This window comes from Geotrypetes seraphini, chromosome 15, assembly GCF_902459505.1.
Source record: "Geotrypetes seraphini chromosome 15, aGeoSer1.1, whole genome shotgun sequence".
NCBI lineage: Eukaryota > Metazoa > Chordata > Amphibia > Gymnophiona > Dermophiidae > Geotrypetes > Geotrypetes seraphini.
The window spans coordinates 1434102-1451339 of record NC_047098.1 but is presented as its reverse complement, the minus strand read 5'-3'; the positions used below and the strand labels follow the sequence as shown (position 1 = coordinate 1451339).

The 17238-nt window shown below is 41.6% G+C and overlaps 1 protein-coding gene across 2 annotated transcripts in view; it reads left to right on the top strand.

The window, feature by feature from the left end:
* Positions 1-755: 755 nt before the first annotated feature.
* IFFO2 (intermediate filament family orphan 2) overlaps positions 756-17238 on the top strand; it is a 49625-nt gene continuing 33142 nt past the window's right edge. Inside the window, exon 1 of one of the 2 annotated variants that reach the window (XM_033921939.1) lies at positions 756-1323. In XM_033921939.1, the coding sequence (XP_033777830.1) occupies positions 842-1323 (482 nt within the window). In that variant the 5' untranslated portion in view covers positions 756-841. The remainder of the gene's footprint in view (positions 1324-17238) is intronic. The other variant, XM_033921938.1, reaches the window with a different exon arrangement.

Below are 17238 nucleotides of genomic sequence, written 5' to 3'. Positions count from 1 at the left end.
TTATAAGATCATGAAGGGCATAGAGAGAATAGAGAGGGACAGATTCTTCAAACTTTTGAAAAATAAGAGAACAAAAGGGCATTCGGAAAAGTTGAAAGGGGACAGATTCAGAACGAATGCTAGGAAGTTCTTCTTTACCCAACACCTGGAATGCGCTTCCAGAGAGCGTAATAGGGCAGAGTACGGTACTGGGGTTCAAGAAAGGATTGGACAATTTCCTGCTGGAAAGGGGGCTAGAGGAGTATAGATAGAGGATTATTGCACAGGTCCTGGACCTGTTGAACTGCTGGGCACGATGGACCTCAGGTCTGACCCAGTGGAGGCATTGCTTATGTTCTTATGTTCAAAATAAATTTTTCAAATGACCTAATCCATCTCTCAATATATTCCCTCATTTCCAACCCCTCACTGTTTTAATATTATTGCAACATGATAATAAACGAGCTCTATCTTTATGGAGAGGAGGCTTCGTTTAGTTTGCATCTATCCGCCGTGTGTGATAGCTGGTGGAAGAGACACCAAAGAGACCCCAAACGGCCACCTTAAGTGGTGGAGACAGAGCCCGAGCAGCGCGCGCCATCGCATTGCGCCGCCCGAGCCCGCAAGGCAAACAAAGCGCCGCGCGGAACACGTGCTGCGTGGCGGCCGCGTGCCTACGGACACGCCCCCTCCGCTCGCTGAGAAGGAGACGGCGATTGGCGGAGGGCAGGCCCCGCCTCCGAGGGGGGCGCGGCCGTCGCAAAGGCGCTAGTGTGGCGGGCGGCGGCGGCGGCTCTTCAGTCAGTCAGTTGGCGACCGTTGCTGGCGCGCGCGCGCTCTCTCTCTCTCTCTCTTCGGGACAATGACGTCGATGCTGTTCGCGGAGCTGGCCGCCGCCGCCGTCCCCCCTCCCCCTTCCCCCAGCACGGCGCTGCGCCACGACCTGGGCTCCAACATCTACCTGCTGAAGACGCTCAACGTGCGCTTCCGCTGCTTCCTGGCCAAGGTGCACGAGCTGGAGCGCCGCAACCGCCTCCTGGAGAAGCAGCTGCTGAGCCTGCGCCAGTCCTCGCGCCCCAACCGCTTCCGCTCCTACTTCCGCGATCAGGGCGCGCAGACAGAGCCCGAGCCCGGCCCCGCCCCCGCCGGCCTGCCCGGCACCATCTGGAGCTACACGCACGTGCGGCGCACCGGCGACGGCCTCGAGACCGTGCAGGGCCCCGGCGTCTCCTGGACGCACCCGGACGGCGTCGGCGTGCAGATCGACACCATCACGCCCGAGATCCGCGCGCTCTACAACGTGCTGGCCAAGGTGAAGAGGGAGCGCGACGACTACAAGAGGAAGTGAGTGGCTGAGCTAGCCCCAAAGAGGGCGAGGGCGAGGGCTTGGTTTGCATGATTCTCGAATGCAGATGCTTTTCTACATATCCACAATGAATATGCATGAAAGACATTTGCATAGAATGGAGGCATTTATGCAGATTCAGTGTGGCTATCCTGAAAACCTGACTGGCAAAGTGGAGGGGGGAATTGCACTGACAGCCCTAATGAATATGCAGGAGGTGGCTTTAAGCGAGCCCAAAAGAGGGATTGATCTACGTGTGATTTGCATGATTCTCGAATGCAGATGCTTTTCTACATATCCACAATGAATATGCATGAAAGACATTTGCATAGAATTGAGGCATTTATGCAAATTCAGTGTGGCTATCCTGAAAACCTGACTGGCAAAGTGGAGGGGGAAATGTGGCTGGGAATTACACTGACAGCCCTAATGAATATGCAGGAGGTAGCTTTAAGCTATCCCAGAAGACAGACAAATGGGAGGGAGGGGTTGATAGAGTGTTTTGATCTAATGTGATTTGCATTATTCTGTAAGATGTTAAAATTGAATAAAGATTGAACTAAAAAAACATGCAGATCTAAAAATCAGTGTTTCTCAACTTGGTCCTGCAGTAAGTACCCCCTGGCCAATCAGGTTTTCGTATGTGTGAAAGACATTTGCATATAATGGAGGCAGTGTATGTCAATCATCTTTATGCAAATTACATGTGGATACTCCAGGATGACTTGAGAAACACTGACTAAATTACAAAGCTTAGTGAATTCAGGCGGTTTAAGATTGATGGATCGTTCTAATTATTAAAAAGTCCTTGAGGTTCACTCAGAGCAGGCTAACCTCTTTCCCAGCTGACCCACTTTTAACTAGTTAGGTGATGCTGTAGTCAATGTTTCGGAGAGAATAAGTGTTGGAATAGATCAGTGGGAAGACGCCTGTAAAGATTCACAGTCCTAGATCAATTGTAAACTGCCTGGTTCAATTTTGGAAAAGTGATGTATTAAGCATAAAATCCTCATAAACCTTGTAGAAAGAAAAATGTGTATGATGTGGCAATTGCTCTATCAAATACACTAATGCTAAAGAATTTGTGAGGGAGGTGCAGGTCTGGGTCTCTTACTCATGTGTGCAAGAATGCATTGTAGTTGGAATATCTGCATAGGTTCCCAGGCATACTTGTTTAAAATATGTGAGTGCATCATATCTAACAAGGCTGTCCTGAGGGTCTGATTATAAGGGTTGGTCATAACAACATAAGAGTAGTGGATGTTAAAGTCCATCTTAATGCTTATGGACATAGAAATGATCCAAAACTTTTTAAAATTCTGCTAAGCTAACTACTTTCAACATGCTCTCTAGCAACAAATTTTAATTACACACTGAGTCAAGAAATATTTTCAACAGTCTGTTTTAAAATTTATTAGGTAGTAGCTTCTTTGTATGCCCCATAGTTCTGATATTTTTGGAAAGAGTAAGCAAGCAATTCATATCTACCCTTTCCACCAGTCAGTATTTTGGATCTCTGTCATATTTCCTCTAAGCCCCCTCCTCTTTAAACTGAAGTGGCCTAGCCTTTTTAGCCTTTCTTCATAGGGAAGTTGACCCATCATTCTGTACCTTTTCTAATTCCACTATATCTCTTTTGAGATGCAGTGACCAGACTTGCAAACAGTATTCGAGGTATGATCACACCATGGAGTGATACTAAGGCATTATAACATTCTCATTTTGTTTTTGATTCCTTTGCTTTCTTAGCAGTGTATCTATGATGATGCTTAGATCCTTTTCCTGGTGGTGACTCTTAAGTTGGAACCTTGCATTACATAACTATAGTTCTGGTTTACAGAAATAAGAGAAAAATGAAGACAGATAAAGACCATATAGCCCAGTGGTTCCCAACCCTTTCCTGGAGGACCACCAGGCCAGTCGGGTGTTCAGGCTAGCCCTAATGAATATGCATGAGAGGGATTTGCCTATAATGGAAGTGATAGGCATGCAAATCTGCTCCATGCATATTCATTAGGGCTAGCCTGAAAACCCGATTGGCCTGGTGGTCCTCCAGGACAGGGTTGGGAACCACTGATATAGCCTGTCTAGTCTGCCTAACTATTCCATCTACTATCCACTCCTCTTCTTTGGAAATCCAACATACTTGTCCCAAGCTTTCTTGAATTCATTTACACTTTGTCTCCTCCACTGGGGAGGCTGTCCCAAGTATTCACCATTTTTTATGTGAAAAAGTATCTTTTTGAAGGCGTGTTCTCCAGAAATGTACACTATTCTAAGTAAGGTCTCACCCGAGTCTTATACAGAGGCCCCGGTATCTCCTTTTTCCTACTGGCCATACCTCTTCCTATACACCCAAGCATCCTAGCTTTTGCTGTCACCTTTTCTACCTGTTTGGCTACCTTAAGATCATCACATACTATCGCACCCAAGTTGCGCACTTCTTTTGTAAACAAGTTATTCACCCTCTAAACCAGTGGTCTCAAACTCGTGGCCCGGGGGCCACATGTGGCCCGCCAGGTTCTATTTTGAGGCCCTCGGTATGTTTATCTTAATCACAAAAGTAAAATAAAACAGTTTATTGATCATATGTCTCTTTAGCTATAAATTACAATATAATTATTAAGACAGCCAAAAGGAAAGATTTATAAACTATAAAGAGTTTTACCTCATGCAAAATTGTCATTTCTTTAATAAGACATTGACTATTTTTTCTGAGGCCCTCCAAGTACCTACAAACCCAAAATGTGGCCCTGCAAAGGGTTTGAGTTTGAGACCACTGCTCTAAACTGTACCATTCCTTCAGGTTTTTGCAGCCTAAATGCATGACCTTCATTTCTTTGCATTGTTATCCATACCATTAGAGGAATCTACTCTATTGGTATCATCCACAGTGACAAATCTTAACAGACAGCTCTTCAGCAAAAATGTTGATCGGCACAAGAACCGAACCTTGCAGCACACCACTGCTAGCATCCCTTTCCTCAGAGTGATCTCCATTGACTACTACTCTCGGTCACCTTCATTCATTCAGTTCCTGACCCAGGGTACTTACTCAGTTTGGCATCTTTGCTAAAATCTAAATGCACCACATATAGTGCTCCTCCTCTAGCCAACTCTCTGGTTATCCAGTCAAAGAAATTGATCAGATTTGTAGACAAGATCTGCCTCTAGTGAATCTGTTGCCTCGGATCCTGTAATCGATTGGATTCCAGAAAGTTTCTATTCCTCCACTTTTGTAGATAGGGACCCACCTGCCCTTCTCCAGTCCTCTGGTACCAGGAAGCATTGAAAAGGTCAGCCAGCAAAGCTGTCACAACGTAAGTTTGAAATATTTGTTAAGCAATTCAGCCTCATCTTTATCAGCTTCTACATATTCCTCCCCTTCAGCTTTGAGTCTCAGGATGCCAGTTTTGCACTTCAGCTATTGCTAACCTATCTAAAAACCGTTTCTTGGCTGTTTTTCTGGCTACTTGACTAGTCTGTCAACTCTTCCAGATATTTTTGCCCGTCTTCCTCTATGCGATCTTTTGTAGTTTATGAAAGCTAACCTTTTTCCTTACCATCTCATCTGCTACTTTTGAGAGCCAAAGTGACCTTTTCTTACTTTGCTTACAAAACAGTTTGTTGTCCTTCCAATAGCTCCTTTCAGTTTTGCCCTAAATGTTCCATCCAGACAACAATTCCTTGAAGTAATCTGAACAAAGTTAGGTTTTTTTAAAGTCTTAATTTATAACATTTTATTGAAGAAATGCAATAATAATATAATACAGTAAAATAGTCATTACATTTAAATTTACTATATTAACTTCTAATAAATGTTTATCATTCCTTCAAAATAAATTTTTCTAATTACCTATGACAATATATTCCCTCAATTTCCAACCCCCCTTATCCTCTACCCCCTCATTGTTTTAATATTATTATAACATAATAAATGAATTAAACAGAAATACAGTTCAAGTAATTTAACACATATTAAAATCATCCTTCCTATTTCCCCTCTACCTTAGAATGAAAGGTGACATGAAATACCAAGTATATAAAAAATGCAAAGAACAGTTAGTTTTTTATTTTTTAAAGTCTAGATCTAGAACCTTTATTTTTGGATCAGTCATCTCTCCACCTGTCTTAACACTAAACCACACCATGTGGTGATCACCCACTATAACATCAAACACTTTCCCCGTTTGTAAGCATTAAGTCCAGTATGGCTCCATCCCATATGGATTCCATTACTAACTGTAGAGAATCCACGATCTCCCTACTTCCAGAAGACCCCACTGAAACATCTGGCGGATTAAGATCACTTATTAGTAGTGCTTCCCCTTTTATGGCTATATTTTGAATGCTTTTTACTAAATGTCTACTTCCGTCTGTGAAGGAAGCCTGTATATCAATCACACCAGTGTAAACACATTTTCTATTCCCTCTTTCTACATTGACTCTCAGAACCTCTTCTTTACCCTGTTAGTCCTGCAATTGTGTGACTTCCCATATGGAGAAATATCTAAGTGGGTGAGGAATTTTCTAAATAAATAAATGGGTTTCACCTTATATTTGGTATGTTCTGCCTTAAATTTAAGGAAGAATACTCCACAACAAAACTGAAGATTGAAAAGTAAATCAAATGGCTCGCATAAAACTCACATAATGAATGCAACAGTGCAGTATGCTAGTGTTCTCGTTCAAGTTTTATATGAAAATAAAATTTGTGATGTGAGCAAAGGGAGCCTTCAGCGTTACATTACACGTGACTAGTGGACTGTGATTTTGTAAGAGCTTAATATATGCAAATAAATGCAAGTTTTTTAATCATAAGTGCACAGTCTCTTGTGCATTCAATCTGCTCAAAGCATGTTTTTAACAAGGCAGAAGCTTAAATAAATTCTGCTGGAATTTATCTATAGAATGCCAAATGCTGCCTTGATAGCCCTTTTTCAGGGATAGTTACCAGCTCTAATAAAGCAGGAGAAATTTTCTCCAGCCCTGTAGCATTGAATGACCTTATAAAGGGAGTCTATGCTGTGTAGGCCATGTCTTCCTTAGGCTTTTATTTGGTGTCAATTCTTAGTGCTGCTAAGTTTGTGGCCCTGTTTTGCTATCCCCTCCCTGTCTTCCACTTTCTAAGGTTTGTGGCTACCTTATTTAATATTGTAAATGTAGTATTTCTGCCTTAAGAAAGTGTTATATCAGGAAGCTGTTGGATACCATTGGTAACTTCAAAACCCATACTTAAAGCTCTGCAAGATATCACAAGGTGGTAAGAGTAAAATAAAATTGAAGACTTGCACTGAAACACAGATAGTTCTCGCCAGTTCATTCTCCTATAGTGCATCCATTAAAAATGCTTGCAATGACCAATCAGATTTCCAGTACTAATGGTTGCATCCTTCAACATAACCTGCATGCAGTGAAATGGTTGAGAAGAAACCTAGCTAGCAATGTATTCCTTAGTTTAATGCTAAGGGTGTTGAAACAATCTTTTCATTCCAGCTTGTCAGTCTAAAATTAGCAGCGTTGGGTCAGAAATGGCTAATTTAATGGTGCAGTGATTGGCTTATTGTTTGCCGGACAGAGACTGATTGAATGCAGACACTTCCCTCAGAGCTGAAGTATTTCCTCTCGCTCTAACCACAAACCCCTTCCATTTACTTCTCTGAACCTAGTTGCTTTTTGCTTGTTTGCATAAGAATCTTAAAGTGCTACAGCACTTAGAAAATCCAAATGAAGATTCCATGTCAAACATTAACTGATTTGTGTGAATCTCTTCCTAGAAACTAAGCATCTCATAGCTGTATTTTGAGCTATTAAACTTGTTAAATCTGCCACCAGTAGTATTTACAGTAAGAAAATAAGAACAGCCTTACTGGGTCAGACCAATGGTCCATTTAGGGGGGGGGAGGGGGGAGAAGGAGGAGGAATTTTGAGACCAGGAAAACAGTTATCCAGCATCCACCAGTCCCCATGGGTGCCGGATAACTGAGATTCTACTGTATATTCATGTTAACTGTCTGCAAATGTCAATATTTTTATTTAAGGTTACAAAATCTTTGTTTCCAGATAATCTCGTGAGTGTCAATATAACTCTTTGAAATACTTGACTAAACATCTTAGTTATCGAAATTTTTCATCTATTGTCTTAAAAACATTCAAACTACAGCTATAAAATTAATTCAGCCGTAAAAATGGACACTAGTATTTCTGCTCATTTTTGGGTAATACCAACTCTTGCTCTGACATGTCTGATTTATCACTTCTGGTGGAATCCTGCACAAACAAAAATCCAAATTCTGCAAGTTTGACATTTAAACAATATTTTTGCTAATTATCCAGAATTTCTGTATAATTCAATCTTTTCATTAAATTATACTAGAGAAAGTGGAGCCTTCAAGTTTTTCTCTTGGTGACTTTCCTCTAGCAGCCCATCTTAGTTGATTTTGGTTTCATTTTGTTGGAAAACATTTTGAATGCTGATATTTCAATAGAAATTTTTTTAAATCTTTTGTTGTCTTGAGCAGTTTATTTGTCCATTCACTTAGGTCCCAGAGTCCCTTTTTTCTGCTTTTCTTTGTTTTTTCGTAACTCTTCCCAGGAATGTCTGTCCACTTTACATTTTGTCCCTATCTATGCTGTCCAGCATCAGTCCCCCTGTCTCTATCCTGAGATTCTCCCCGTGCTCTTCTCCATTCCCCTGCATCCATCATTGTCCCTATGTCCAGCAGCCCTTCTGTCCCCTGTCTCAATGATCTCTCTATGCCCAGCATGACTTCAGTATCCCTGTCTCTGTGCTCAGGATCTTTTCTCTGTTTCTGTGCCTCTCCGTGTGCAGGCTCTTCCACTCCTGAGGCAGCCTTTCTTCTCTACCCCTTCTAGTCTGCATAGCGCTCTCCTATGGTCCCTTCTGAAGAAAGGATGTGGAAACATGGTAGAGGGAAGCCTGCAAAGCCTGTGATTTGTGATTCTGGCCCAGAGAGGGAGTAATTCAGCACAGAACACATTTTTGCGTGCCTAGGGAATTCTGTGCCAAAAATTTCTAATGTAAACATTAACATCCCTCTTCACTGCATTATAAACTGATGTCAAAGAAGTTGTTACCCTCTATACACCTGCAGCTAAAAATCTCCCAAAACATGCAGCTTCAGGCACAGTGTTGCACATCAGCTTTTAAGACGCTTGAGAACTTGACCTTGAGATATGTTCTGTCTTCTGGTGAGACCAAACTTTTCCTTTCAATGAAAGAATGTTGAATAAGGAAAGTAGGGGGGCTGACTTCTATGGTCTGTTGGAGGCAGATTATCTAAAATGGTCTATAGAGAATAGGGATTATACTTGAAAAATAGCTTAATGGCTTGGGTGCCTACCTTGCATTTTTATGTGCTTGCTTTGCTGGATTACTGCTCTTGCAAAATATGCTGGCAAGCTTCCTTTACCATGCACCAGGAGCAGGTTTTTTTTTTCCATTTCCATGAATTGTAAGACTCTGTAGTTTACACATGTTCAATTTATGCCCTTTCCCATTCATAAGTGAGAGCACAGTACCGGGAACAAGTCTGTGGCTTTTGTGTGACTAAACTTGGATTGAAAAGGCCTGACTCAGTCCCTGATCTTGCTGGAACTACGTACAGGCTCTTGAAGAAAAGAGGATGAGGTCGTTCTCGGCAAAGATCACAGGGCCTGTGGTTGTCTGTGCCTCTGCAGTCAACATTTGTTTTTAAATACAGTATATGGAGATTGGCATTAGTCCATCTCCCTTCGACTTTACCACTCAGCACAGGAATGACTCACTGGTTATATAGCCTATTACAACTTTCTTTTACGTGAAAGTACCTACCTCTTTCGGTTTACTAACTTTATTGGGATAAAATATCTGAACTTCTGCAAGTTTTGATAAGATAATGGGCAAGTGATATCTAGGATGTTATTGTCTTGTGCCAATAGGGTCACGCTATCCTCGTCAGTCTGGCATTTTGAAAGCAGCATCACCTTAACTGCTGCTCCCATACAAATAAGTATTACTTTATTTATTCAGAACTTCTTATGCAATCATCTGGACGGACTTCTAACCAGGGGTTTTTTCCCCCCCTGTGTTAGATTTCGTCCCATTTTTATGAAACCCATTCCCTCATGGTGGATTGTGGCTGTGAGTACATATAAGTCTCTAATCTCTAGAGCTTTGTGGAATGGGAGCATCCACGGGTAGTCTGGAAACTTTGAAAACATGAACTAGGGGAGTCCAAATAAGAATCCTCAAGCCTCTGTTTATTGCTTTTCCCCTGGGGGTGGGGGTGGTATACATGCTAACTTTCAGTCTGGTGCTTTTTGTTGTATTAACCTAAACATAGATTTATAAAAAACAACTTTCAGTCCTAGATGGATGGACTCCTTAATGCTGTAGAAAGATTAGCCTTAAGAATAGCCATCCTTGGTCAGACCAATGGTCCATCTAGCCTATGCTTACGTATGTTCTATCATTTTGTCATTATAATAGTCTTTACCATTTTGCTCAGCACAGACGTCAGACTCGCTGGTCTATAATTTCCTGGATCACCTTTGGAACCCTTTTTAAAAATGGTGTGACATTTTCGACCCTTCAGTTTTCCGATACTATGTTGGTTTTTAAAGAAAAATTACAGATTTCTAACTTTAGTTCTGCAAGTTCATTTTTCAATTCTAACAGCACTCTGGGGTGTATACCATCTGGTCCAGGTGATTTGCTACTGTTCAATTTGTCAAATAGACGCATTACATCTAGGGTTAGAGATTTGTATGCGTTTCTCTGATTCATCAGAATTGAATACAATTTCTGCCACTGTTATAGATATTATAGAAGGGAAGACACACCATCCAGATAATGAGATTGCAATACAGGCTGCAGTAGACCAGGTTTCCATAAATTCAAAGTAGTCTGATTTTAAAGGTTGCAAATTGTAAATAGATAAGACACACTGTTTGAAATGTCTATGCAAATGCCAGAAGCCTAAGAAACAAAATGGGAGTTAGAATATTGCACCAAATGAAAATATAGATATAATAGGCATCTCTGAAACCTGGTGGAAGGAAGATAACCAATGGGACATAGTCATACCAGGGTACGAGTTATATCGTAGTGATAGTGGATTGAATCGGTGGAGATGTAGCGTTATGCTAAGGAGGGCCTTGAATCAAAAACTCAAAATTCTACAGGAGCAGGAACACACCTTGGAATCCCTTTGGGTAGAAATTCCATGTGTACAGGTGATCGAAGCCAGCAGCGTGCCAGATTTTAAGAATAAATGGGGTGCACATGTTGCCAGCTTTTCTAATCTCTGTAAACATTTATTCATTTGTCTTGAAGACTAGCAAAGCTGTGGAACTTGTTGCCTGAGGATGTGGTTGCAGCAATTTGTGTAGCTGGGTTTGAGAGGTGTGGACAAGTTCCTGGAAGAAAAATCCATAGTTTGCTTGGGGGAAGTCAGTGCTTGCCCTGGGATCAGAAGCATGAAATGTTGCTACTTTTTGGGGTTTCTGCCAGGTATAGTGTCCTGACTTGGCCACTGTTGGAAGCTGCTCTGGGTGGACATTAGTCTGACATCAGTTTGGTGTTCATGCGATTTGGTGAACTGTGGACCAGCCATTAAATGGGCTACAATTAGATTTAATGCTTTTTCAAATAAAATTCGAGCATACTCTTCTTTCCCCCCCCCCCCACCCCCCCACTGCATTTCTGATGAAAAACATATAAGACACTGAAGTAAAAAGTCACACTAAAACAAGGTAAAAGGCCTGTAAGGTGAATGAGGGGTCTCGGGACAGAGGGAAAGGGCCAAATCTGAATCACATAGAAACCTGATGGGTCCCAACCCAAGGATTGTCATTTTTGGCATTAGAAGTAAGATTCAACAGCACTATTGGAAGTTAAGGAAAAAACCCAGCTTAGTAGTTTATTGCACCAATAGCGTAATCTTAGCCTACAACCAGAAATTACCACTGCACAAAGTGTAGAACTGTTGTGAAATGAGTGTTAAAAGCCTCAAGTTCTGAAAAGTGTAATTCACAGCTAAAAAGGGTAGTTTTTAAGATCCTGTGCTCATCCAGCTGAATGAGTGAAATCCTATTGCTGGGAGAAGATCTCTAAGAGGGTAGAGTTAAGGGGAGGGGTCATCAGGGTGGGATTTCCAAGAGGACAGTAAGGGGGAGGGTCAATTGAGTGGGCAGACTTGATGGGCTGTGGTCCTTTTCTGTCGTCATTTTCTATGTTTCTATGAGGAAATGTCTAGATTCTGATCAAAGAACCTAAACTGGAGAGTTGTGGTAGTATAAATGACTTTCAATCCTTAGATATGTACCTATGTGCAAACATGAGCCAATAGCGGAGATAAACTGATCTCAAATGGGGGACCTTTGTCTATTCCTAACAAAGGACAACCACATCTCTTCAAGAGATCCTAAAGTAAAGTTGCTTATCTGTAACAGATGTTCAAGAATATCTACACGTATGGCATGCTGTCTTGCCATTCACAGATGAACAATTGGAGAAACTCATGGAAAGCTGATGAAAATCTTAGACTGGTTTGATTTGCATAAATCTCAACTGTTCCATGAAGCCTCTTCAATCTTACAGTAATAGTAAATAGCAGAAAAAGGCCATCTGGCCTATCTAGTGAGCCACGGTGACCCCTGTCCTGGTCAAGGAGATCTTGTACAAAAGAGCATAACATTCCCCCCTTACTTCCTTAAACCCTACTTCATCTCACCAAAAATTTATGAAATTTTAGGGAAGGAAGGCCGATGTGTGGATTAACCCCTGCTAGTCTCAAGATACTTGTTAGTGATAGGATATTTGAATATTATGATGATGATATCGATGCAGTGTCCTGGTCTTGAAAAATGCTCCCATAAAGAGCTGCCCGTCACTCGACCTTCCTCTTCCCCCTACCTTTCAAGCCATTATTAGAATGCTTTAGGACACGTCAACAGTATTGCACCCATTCTGAAGTACAGTAAAGTTCTAGCACACCACATATCAAGTTCAGGGCCAAGTGCAACACCTGCATTAAAGGCCTTAAGCCCTTTGAGAATTTAGCCATCCTGGGTCAGCCTAGCCTAGTGGTCACAAGTACCAGACAGAAACCCAAATAGTAGCAACATTCCAAAGCAAGCAGTGGCTGCCCCCATGTCTATCTCAATAGCAGACTAAGAATTTTTTTTTTTATCAAGGAACTTGTCAAAACCTTTTTTGAACCCACCTTTATTAACAGCTCTTTCCACATCCTCTGGCAATGTGTTCCAGAGCTTAACTATTCTGAGTGAAAAAAATTTCCTCCTATTGATTTTAAAAGTATTTCCCTGTAATTTTATAGACTTCAATCATGTACCCCCTCCTCCCTCAGCTGTCTTTTCCAAGCTGAGCAGCCCTAATCTCTTTAGTCTTTCCTTATACGAGAAGAGTTAATCCCCTTTATCATTCTGATCACTTTTCTTTGAACCTTTTTCTAATTTCACTATCTTTTGCTACTACCATGTTTGTGATTTTGAAACCAGCTACTTGTTAGCTTTTTCTTTTAAATGAATAGTCATACTCTGAAGGACTGAGGTCAAGATGATGGCATCCTTTAATAGATCTTGCAACAAAACATGCTGGGTCTCAAATGTGAAACACTGCAACATAGTCCAGAAAGAAATTTTAGTTTAATTTAATTCTCTGCTTTGTAACCATCAGCAAGACAAGGTGGAAACCAAAATAATATTGTCCAAGATCAATAATCTAGTTATCAACTGTAAAGCCCTTCTGTGGGTATCAAAATAGAGGCAGATGCGGGGTTTACATCAAACTTGGCACTTGTGGTCATACCATTAGATAGCCCAAATGCAACTAGTTGTAGTGTTTGTAAGTAGAAGTTTACACATCAACTAGTGCACTGATCTGCAGCCCAGGACTATATCCACCTACCCCTCTTATAGGTGGTAACCCTACAACTGTAACAGACATAAATGTCCATGTTGAAATAGATGAACGTTAGGTCATTTTATCTGAAAGGGAGATTAAGCTGCTGAGTGGGGCTTAATTACTATATTACATCATTCTAGTTCAGAATTCTAATGCATAAAAGCTATATTGCAGTTGTTTAAAAAGAATAGCCCAAAACCAAGAGAAACAATGTTTAGTCATTTGCTGTGTCTGTCAATATTGAATAGAAATGGCAAGCAACGCTCATTGTTACAAGTTGCTGAAATCAGTTGGGAATAAGTTGGGAAGAGCAATTCTAAAAAAGAAATTGAAGGTAATTACAAAGACCCCTGAGGCAGGCCAAGAGCCGAAACACTGACGTGTTGGGTCTTTAATCTGAACTAAAGAAATTGCCCCAGCTCTGCAGGCGTTTATACTCTTCTTTTGGGTGTCACTATATTGCATGAAGACATGCCCTGTGTTGGTTTCAATTCTCCGGCTAGTCTTGGGTGTGCAGAAGTATGCCAATCGGAACTTGCCAACAAATTAGCACTTAAGAGAAGGCAGTGAACAGTATCAAAATATCCAGGTGGTCTCCAGCAAGCCCTAGCTATCCAGGTGGTCTCCAGCAAGCCCTAGCACTGAGGGTATTTGAATGTACGACATATAACTCACAGCTGATGAGACAGCACGACTGCACAGGCGTAAAGCCAGCGGTTAATCTTTTCTGTTCTATTGATCTCTTCATACTGTTTCTAGAACTTCATAACGCTATAGAAACACACAAGTGCATGGGCAGTCAGTTACGAACCCACTTAAATAAGTGATCTGTAAGAATTAGGACTCTACCATAATAATTATTTAAGGAAAAGCAAGTAGGGGTGCTTGGCACCCAGTATAGTTCATTAAAATTTAATGAATCACCCAGCCTTTGCAGAACACAGATGTTTACGGTATAAAAGAACAGACCTAAATTTCTCATTCCAAAAGAAAAAAATACATGTGGGGGGGATTATATGTGATCTTAAGGTAGCCAAACAGGTGATGGCAAAAACTAGAAGGATGCTTGGGTACATAGGAAGAGGTATGGCCAGTAGGGAAAAGGGGGTATTGATTCCCCTGTATAAGACTCTGGTGAGACCTCATTTAGAATAGTGTACAATTCTGGAGACCACACTTTCAAAAAGATATGAAACGAATGGAGTCTATCCAGAGGAAGGCTACTAAAATGGTGCGTATGGGGACAGACTTAAAGATCTCAATCAGTATACTTTGGAGGAAAGGTGGGAAAGGAGATATGATGGAGACATTTAAATACCTACGTAGTGTAAATGCGCGCGAGTCAAGTCTTTCATTTGAAAGGAAGCTCTGGAATGAGAGGGCATAGGATGAAGTTAAGAGGTGAAAGGCTCAGGGGTAATCTAAGGGAATACTTTTTTACAGAAAGGGGGATAGATGCATTGAACAGTCTCTCGGAAGAGGTGGTGGAGACACTGATTTCAAGAAAGCATGAGACAAAGAGATAATGGTTATTGCGGATGATCAGACTGGATAGGCCAATTAGCTGCCATCATGTTTCTGTGTCGGGACCCATCTCAACATCTTATGAGTTTGAATTTTGCTATGTGCCTACTGATTTATGTCAAGGGTTTGAAGGGAAAGATTGCTTAGGAATAGAGCCAGTCCTCTTGAGAGGTTCCCAGTCTAGAACTTCTAGCTTGAAGAAACAGAGTTAGTTATGGTGTAAATTTTAAGCTATGAATTATGGGCTGTGGAATGAGACTGCTAGATGCTAGTTTTAAAACGAGACATACCAGATGCTCCTTCCTCAAGGACATGGTTACACACTTCTGTCATGGGCCATTTATCATAACTATCATGGATGTCACCCTTATTCAGTGCATGTCTAAAAGCATGACTACACTAGAAAGGTATAATGGACGATCGATGCTAAAGTTCCATTAGAAATAAATCCAGAAGCAAAAGTACCAGCTAGTCTTTTGGAATTTTGCATTTATGTACTTCTCAATGCTCATCCTCTGGTCTTTTTTCTAGGCTACTTTTTATCTTGATTTTATATTTAAAAGTAATTTAAGAAGTGGTATGCATCTTTTACTGTGACCATACCACCTGGTTTAAACCACGAAAAGATGACAGCATATCTCCTCTTAAAGTGAAATTTCATTAGGAATTTTGCGTTTTGATTTGATAGTATTGGAGGAAAAATGGCACAGTATCTTTGCTTTCCTTGTAACATTCTGTATTGGTTTGCAGAATGAAACTGATCTCATTCTGTGCACTACATCACTTACATCCAAAAAGGAACAGGTTGCAGTCTAAACATTTGGCCTAAAGTAGTCCGTGGCTTCATATAACTTGCTGCGGCAAATCCCTCACCTGTATAGCTATCCTTCCATATCTAGCACCAGAATTTTGCTTCAAGGGTAGTAGATTTTAGAAAACATGGATATATTATCTACAAAATTAGCAGTAATGTAACCAAGCAAAAACAAGAGGGGAAAGCTAAGTATGAATTTTTGGGTGTCTGTGGCTCTCATTCTGGGGTTTCTCCAGGAAAGCCTGGATAAAGGTTTAGCCCTAGGTTCACTTAAGAACATAAGAATTTGCCTCCGCTGGGTCAAACCAGAGGTCCATCCCGCCCAGCGGTCCACTCCTGCGGCGGCCCTCCAGGCCCATCACCTGTACAATGGTCCCTGACTATTCCTATAACCTACCTCAACTCCTATCTGTACTCCTCAATCCCCCTATCCAAACCTTCTTTGAAGCCCCGTAATGTGCTCTGGCCTATCACAGCCTCCGGAAGATGCGTCCGAGGTCAGGTGCAACATTCCTCTCTTACTGTACAGCCGGATGTGGTCAGGTTTTTGAAAGGAGTGGGTCGACTCTCTGGCCGGTCTACCCGAACTGGAACCTCAGTTTGGTGCTGCAAGCATTGCAGCAGCCTTCCTTTGAGCTGTTAGTCATCTCTTAAGGATTTAACTTTGAAAACTGTTTTCTTGGTGGCAGTTGCTTTAGCGAGACTAATTTAAGAGTTGCAGGCCTTGTCGTGCCGTGATCCGTTCTTGCGCTTTACAAAAGCATGGTTGTCCCTGCCTTCTTTGCCTTCCCGAGGTGGTTTCAGCCTTTACCTTAATCAGTGGAGCTCCCCTCCTTCTGCAGAGCAGGTTGTGGGAGGCAGTTTGAGAGTCTTTGCCTCCTTGTGAGATATTGGTCCGAAACTCATTGGTGACCTCCAGTATCTCACAAGGAGGCACAGACTCTGTAGACCTCCTTGTCTCTTCCTCTTTCCTTTCTTCCTTCCTCTGTTGTGTTTATTTCATTCCTTCATCTTAGGCTCAGGAATGATCTAAGGAAATACATTTTACAGAAAGGGTGGTAGATGTGTGGAACAGTCTCCTGGTAGAGGTGGTGAAGACATAGATTGTGTCTGAATTCAAAAGGGCCTGGGATAGGCACGTGGGATCTCTTGGAAAGAGAGAGAGATAATGGTTACTGCGGATGGGCAGACTGGCTGGGCCATTTGGCCTTTATCTGCCATCATGTTTCTATCTATGAATGTAGTATAGTACGTATTCCTGATCTCTGCCATTTCGGAGGACAGGCCATTGTCCTTAACATTGCAACTGCTGGATTTGCTGTCAAAGCCCTTTCCAGCTCTGCCTTGCCCTACCGGCCAGTTGCTGTCTAATCAAAACATTAACCTACATGCAGAAATTTTCATTTTTATACCATCCTCGGTATTCATTTAACACATTTTTAAATTCAGTCACTGTTTTTCTCCACCTCACTCGGGGATTGACCACCCTCTGTGTAACAGTATTTCCTGACATTACTCCTAAGTCTAGCACCCCACAACCGCAATTTGTGTTTAGTTTTACAATTTCCCCATCTCTGGGAAAGATCTGTTTAGGGTTCCTACTTGCCTACTGGAAAGCTACATCACTATCTGTACAGCTATTTTTAG